The sequence below is a fragment of the Passer domesticus genome, chromosome 3 (genome assembly GCF_036417665.1).
Source record: "Passer domesticus isolate bPasDom1 chromosome 3, bPasDom1.hap1, whole genome shotgun sequence".
NCBI classification, from domain to species: domain Eukaryota; kingdom Metazoa; phylum Chordata; class Aves; order Passeriformes; family Passeridae; genus Passer; species Passer domesticus.
The window spans coordinates 89,273,198-89,279,397 of record NC_087476.1 but is presented as its reverse complement, the minus strand read 5'-3'; the positions used below and the strand labels follow the sequence as shown (position 1 = coordinate 89,279,397).

The 6,200-nt window shown below is 38.1% G+C and overlaps 1 protein-coding gene across 6 annotated transcripts in view; it reads left to right on the top strand.

Moving 5' to 3' along the window:
- Positions 1–6,200, top strand: part of CENPF (centromere protein F) — a 36,186-nt gene continuing 29,986 nt past the window's right edge. For 3 of the 6 annotated variants that reach the window (XM_064414236.1, XM_064414237.1, XM_064414232.1), the window contains exons 1-5: positions 1–85; positions 584–786; positions 2,146–2,342; positions 3,610–3,725; positions 4,746–4,837. In XM_064414236.1, the coding sequence (XP_064270306.1) occupies positions 625–786; positions 2,146–2,342; positions 3,610–3,725; positions 4,746–4,837 (567 nt within the window). In that variant the 5' untranslated portion in view covers positions 1–85; positions 584–624. Of the gene's footprint in view, positions 86–110; positions 376–455; positions 471–583; positions 787–2,145; positions 2,343–3,609; positions 3,726–4,745; positions 4,838–6,200 lie in introns of those variants that run through there. The other 3 variants (XM_064414234.1, XM_064414233.1, XM_064414235.1) reach the window with 3 other exon arrangements.

The following is a 6,200-nucleotide window of genomic DNA, read 5'->3' as shown; positions in this document are numbered from 1 at the left end:
CCGCCGGCACCGGGCTGCGTCGGCAGCCGTGGCAGCGGTCGTCGGGCTCGAGTCGCTGTCGCCGGGCTCCTCTCGGCGCTTAACAGTGAGTGAGTGAGTGAGTGAGCGAGCGAGCGAGCGGTCGGGCGCGGGGCTGACGGTGGCAGGGAGCCGCCCTGCTCTGTGAGGGCTCTCTCCGCCTCTCGTTGGTCTCTAGTTTTAGGTACTCTGTGATAAGCCGAGCTCAGCCGCGTTGCTTTGAAAATTAAATAAAGGAGCGTTGCTGAGGCTTCCTACGGAGCGTGTGTTTTGGCAAGGAGACGCCACCTGAGGCAGAGCTGTCAAATGCAAATCTGAGAGTATAAACCCCGTTGTTGCCGGATTCGATAGAGCGAGGTTTTATGATCTGCTCTTAATTGCATACATGTGTGTCAAAATAGGACCTAATGTTTTAAGGTGCTGCTTGGTGTTTTGCTCAGGAAGCCTGTAAGGTTGTGGAATACTGTATTCTAATAGTTTCTGAGCTTAAAATATGCAATTTCTTTAAAAAGGACGCTTACTTCACCTCTTGGGAGGTCTCATTGCAGTTGTCTTTGTGTTTCAGGTGTAATACTCTGTTTTATGTGAAACAAGAATCTGGACAGTATGAGCTGGGCTGTGGAGGAATGGAAAGAGGGCCTCTCCCCCAGAGTCCTGCAGAAGATCCACGAGCTGGAAAGTCAAGTGGATAAGCTTAAAAAGGAGCGTCAGCAAAGGCAATACCAGCTAGAGACTTTGGAGGCAGCGTTGCAGAAACAGAAGCAGAAGGTAACCCAAAATGCCGTTCTTCATGCCAAACACTGTTATAACAGTTTATTTGCTGGTAGTTGTTGTTAGGGAATGGGTTAGTGCTTTGCTTCTTCTCCCTGACTGAAGGGAAAGGTAGTACAGAATTATGAACTGTTTATCTTCATCTTACTTAATAATCATCATGTTCTTCCCTCCGTTTAGTTCTTTTTGGTTGCTAATATAATTCCTGCTTCCTATCTGTTTGGCATGATTGTCTATTTCTAGTTATTTATGTGTACTTTGAGGTTTTTCTATAGCTCTTAATGATTAGGAAAATAAGCATTTTATTGTTATACTCGTTAAAATCCATTATAAGGACTGGGCCTATTTTATATACCAGAGCTGCACAGTTGGCAGCCTCTTCCTATTTCACCTTGCCTACAGATACCTATAATCCTAGTTTATGTTATTCCTCAGTTTTTTCTTTGTAGATACTGAGGGGTTAGGATTTGGTGTTCCTTTTAGTTTAGGGCTGTAGTTTTACACCTCATCTAACTCTACCCTGTCAGCCCTGTAACCAGGGGACTAAAGACCTGATTGGTCAGGGTCCTGCCATGCTTCAGGTCAGCAGTGACTCATTTGGTTAAATTTTGCTTTGTAATCTTTGATTACAGTTCAGAGACAATTTACAAAGGTTGCTTGTTATTCCATTTAGATTGCTACAACTTTCTAGAAAACCTTAAGCCTAGCAGTTTTCTTACGAGTTTCTTCTCATGAGTTTTCAGGAAATTGTTTCAATCATTCCAAGGGACTGCTGTGGTCCCCAGATAAAAAGAAAGGGTGCTTTAAAACTCTCAGAAGCAGCAGGTAATACAACTGTCAATCAAAAGAACAACGCTGTGCCTAAGATGATGCCCTTTGGATGTGCCTCCAGGGAGGAGAAGGACATCTTTCTTGCCAGACTCCATCTTCAAAGCTGTGACCTTTAATAATTATTGTGCACCATTTGTGGAGCAAGCCAATGTCTTCTGGCTGCTAAAAACAGGCTGGAAAGGGAAGTGAGATGATCAGTGAAGAATGTGGACTAATGATGATTATGAGTATTTAGGGATTGATTAATTCTTTTGAAGAGCTCATATCTCATCAATAAATAGGAACTGTTAATGTCACTGAATTGAATTTTGGGACACGTGGGTTTTGTTGACACCCAGGAATATTTAAACTATGTGTACATTTGAGGTTTTTAGAGTTGTCAGGATGTCGAAGTGTTAGGAAGAAAATAACAGCATTGTGCTGAGCCCACCACAAACATCTGAACTTTGTGTTACTAAAATAATAAATGCACTGAAGTATAGAGAGGAGCTGGTAATTTTAAAAATGTCTCTGTGTTCCAACTAGGTCGAAAGTGAAAAAAATGAATCTGCAATACTAAAAAGAGAAAACCAGAGCTTGATGGAATTGTGTGATAATCTTGAGAAAGCAAAGCAGAAAATTTCGCATGATCTTCAAGTAAAAGAATCTCAGGTCAACATTCAGTCAGGTCAGCTGAATTCCTGCAAGAAGGATATTGAAAGGCTAGAACAAGAACTGAAAAGGTGAGGACTTGCTGTATGTCTCTAACATATTTATAATGGTTTTTTCATAATTTTTTTCCTCATGCCTCACACATGTCCTAATAGAAGCAAATAAAGAGGAAGCTGTGTTGCTCTTTCAATTTTTCTTTTTTTCTCTTTGATTTTTGTGAAAACTAAAGAGAGTTGAGGTATTTAACTGCTGTGACAAATAATGCAACACAATTTATTGGCATGTAGAAATACCATCTTTGTGTACGGAGTTGCTGAGATCCATCAGTGAAGAATTCAACAGGATTGGTAGAACCTCACTGATGTTCTCTGTATCTGCTGTCAAATGTTGGGACAAAGAGGTTGTGAGCTGAGGATATGTGTTCCATTTATCTATTCCCAAAATCAAGTCTGGTTTGCTGAGTTCCCCCTTCCCATTATATTATTTTACATAACTGTTCATTACAAAATATCAGTTACTGCATGTAGCTCATTCTTGGCCATTGTTTGTGATGTTTATTTGCCTGCCTTTTCTTTGGTGCATGATCATTTGCCATTTCATCCCAACTGATGGCTCTCTCGAAGAGGAGTTCTTGGCACTGAGCTGTGAAAGAGAGGGGAAAACAAAAATGGCAAATGTGGAGTCACTGATGTAGTGGGCTACAGCCTGGCACTAACATCTTATTCAACCTGTATTCACTGAGCAGGACAGTAGTTACTGTATGGCCTCTGAACTAGTTATGTGAAGACACCAATGAAACCAAACGTGCAAAATTTCCTCAATCTGCTGTGGTGTTTTGGGTAGTGATGTAAATGAAACACATGAAAAATACACTGTCGACTGGAGAGTATTCCTTTGTATTTTGATGAAGTATGCCTGGTTTTCTGCAAGTGTGCAGTATCAGAACATAACAACTAAAAGTTGTGTTTCCTGCTGTAAAGATGCTCACTTGAAGAGTAAGAGTTTGATATTCTCAGTGCTTACAGTTGTTTGGGTGTGTTTAGCTGAACTACAGCTTCACACAGTAAGACTCAAGGAGTTCTAACAGATTTTCTTAAACTTGGCGTTTGATTTTTTTTAGCTGTGACTCCTGTGTAATTGATTAACTATGTTGAAGCTCTAAATAAAAGATATCATTTATATTTTTATGTTGCACTGCCTAAAAGTGGATGTGTCTTGATCGTTAAACTAAGTCCTTAGAATCATATGACTTGTTAGTGTATGTCAGGCTCTTAAAAATAGATAATTAACTTTTTCGTTTCCATTATTCACTTATGCTGCTGCTTCTTTCCTAAACAGATGCAAATGTGAGCTTGAGAGAAGTCAGCAAACATTGACTGCAGGAGATGTATCATTCAGTGGCACTCCACAGAAAAGTTTTACTGCTCCTTTAACACCAGCTCCAAGTAATAATGGTAAATGATCCTTTTCTTCATCCAGCATGGATAGTTGACTGTCAGTTTTTCTTAGAAGGTTGAGTGTTTTAAGCACTACACTTGTACTGAGTTGCCTAGCCCCTCTTATGTAAGTTACTATGAAAACATCTAATTTGTAGCACCCTAGGTTTCAATTTCTAAAATTATTAGTACGGATTGAACACATCACAAATATTACATTTTTTCAATGCTACATTGATGGACATGGAATAGTAATAAAATATCCTTCAGTAGACTGCAGCAATCTTTTGAATGCCTGTTCCTGGTGTCTGCTCTTCCCTTCATGTTGTGGGGAGCAAATTTCTCTCTGTACCACAGGTACTTTAACTGTAAAATGCAGTCAAAAATTAAATGTGGTATTTATTTAGAAAGGTTTGGGGTTTTTTTTTTGCATAGACTGTTATTGTGCATGATAATCTACACAATTCATGCTATGTATCCATTTCAAAGCATCACTTCTATCTTCAAATTAGTGACATCAAAAATATTTAAAGTATTTGAATGAACTGGAAAAATGACACAAAGTTTCCTTAAGTGGAGACCTCTGTGGTCAGGTACCCTTATGCTCTTTGTGCTGAAAAACTTTGTGTTCAATATTATATGAGTTACTTCTTTCAGTGCTATGAACATATGTTCTGTGAGTTTGGCACCTCAGTCTTACCCCAGAGGGAAATCTGAGCTAATCTCTTACTCTTGTTCCTTTTACTTTCTTTATGCATATCTGTAAAGGGGTGCAGTTAGTGGCAATGTCAAGCCTTCCACTAAGCATGGCACTCCTGAAAGACAGATAAGATTTCAATGGTTAAATTATTAAAAGATTGAAGTTTACCTAACTTTATTTAAAATTGTATTCCTGGGGAGATATTTTCCTTTGAATGCTAGACTCTTAAATTCATTAAGATAATTGAATCCTAGAATTTCAAGTTGGAACGGGTAAGAAAACCTGGCTGGACTGGGTGAAAAACTGGATTAAGGCAGATATTCATAATGTCTTTGTAGATGCTAAGTTTGAAGAACTGGAAGAAAAATACAAGAAAAAAGTACAAGAAAATAAAGAGCTAGAGTTACAACTGAGAACCATCCAGCTTAAGGTGAGTATCTCTTTGGAATGGTTTGTGTGATATCTAAGAAGGTAGCCACTGAGTGAACTTGGAAAACAAAATGGAAACTAGTGAAAAATATTATACATCACATAAAATATAATTTCAAAAGAAGAGGAGAGAGAATTAATATGTGTGTACTGCCATTCAGAAGAAATCTTGGAGAATTCAGAAAAGCCATGCTCTTTGTCTAGCAAAGGAAAGGAGGACATTAAAAATGAAATCATATCCTTCACAAACTAGGAGTCTTCTGCAAGCAAGGATAAAACAGTGTCGGTTATGCCAAGTTAAATGCTATATGATAATAAAATAGCCTTGAAAAATATTGTGAGTAATAATTCACACCTAGAAAATAGAAACCCATAAATCTTTCAAACATATATGAAGGAGGAACAGTATTAGCTAATATCTGAGAACAAGATGAATAAGATGTGAAAGCCCTCAAGGAAAAAGCCATTGTAGAAAATGTGAAATAATTTTATCTTTGGTACTTACTATGTAAAGGTTTAAAAACTTCCATATCAGAGCCTTTTTTTTGTTGGAGTTGAATCTGTGGCACAGCCTCAAATTGGAAATCAGAAGTAGTCTTAAATTCGATTGATAAAATGAATAGTAATTTTAAAAAAATCACCAGATACAGAGAATATTTTCCCATTAATTGATAGGGCACTGCAGTGTGGGACTGTTTAAGGCAACATTGTACATCACAGTGATTATTCTCCTCTTGACACTGGAAGGAGACAAGGATGATGACATTAGAGAAAAACACTTCCAATGCTGCTTCTTGGAAATACAGTTTAGTCAGGCCAACATTTTGTCCTGGGCAAATTATTTAGAAACATGACATGATCTGTTTATTGAAGCGTGTGTAGGTGTATGGAGAAAAGGTCCACCATTTGCTGAGAAAGGCAAATCATGCCTCATATTTCAGACCTTTTAGGGTTTTTCTTTTAAGAGCAGATCAGAAAATGTGTAAGTCCAGTGCAACTCAGTGTAATGTTTTTGGATGTACACTGATGAAAGAGAAAATATTGGATAAGGGGAGTTCTTGCAAATTTCAAGGAAAAGAGTACAGAGCGGCAAAAAATGGTCCATTTTTACTGGGGAATGTCAACAGAGAAGCCTGAAAGGACTTAATAAAGAAAACTGTGCTATTCAGCATATTGATCAGTGCTCTGAAAAAGAGTTGAAGAATACAGTGAAGACCACACAGTATTTTGTAACACTTGCAATAATTAAGACGGTGAGTAAAATTCAGCTTAAAAAAGAGTAGTGTAATAATACATCAGGAAAACATAATTTGGAAAAGGAATACCTGATACATTCAGACTTCAAGTCTATGATTACAGGAAGC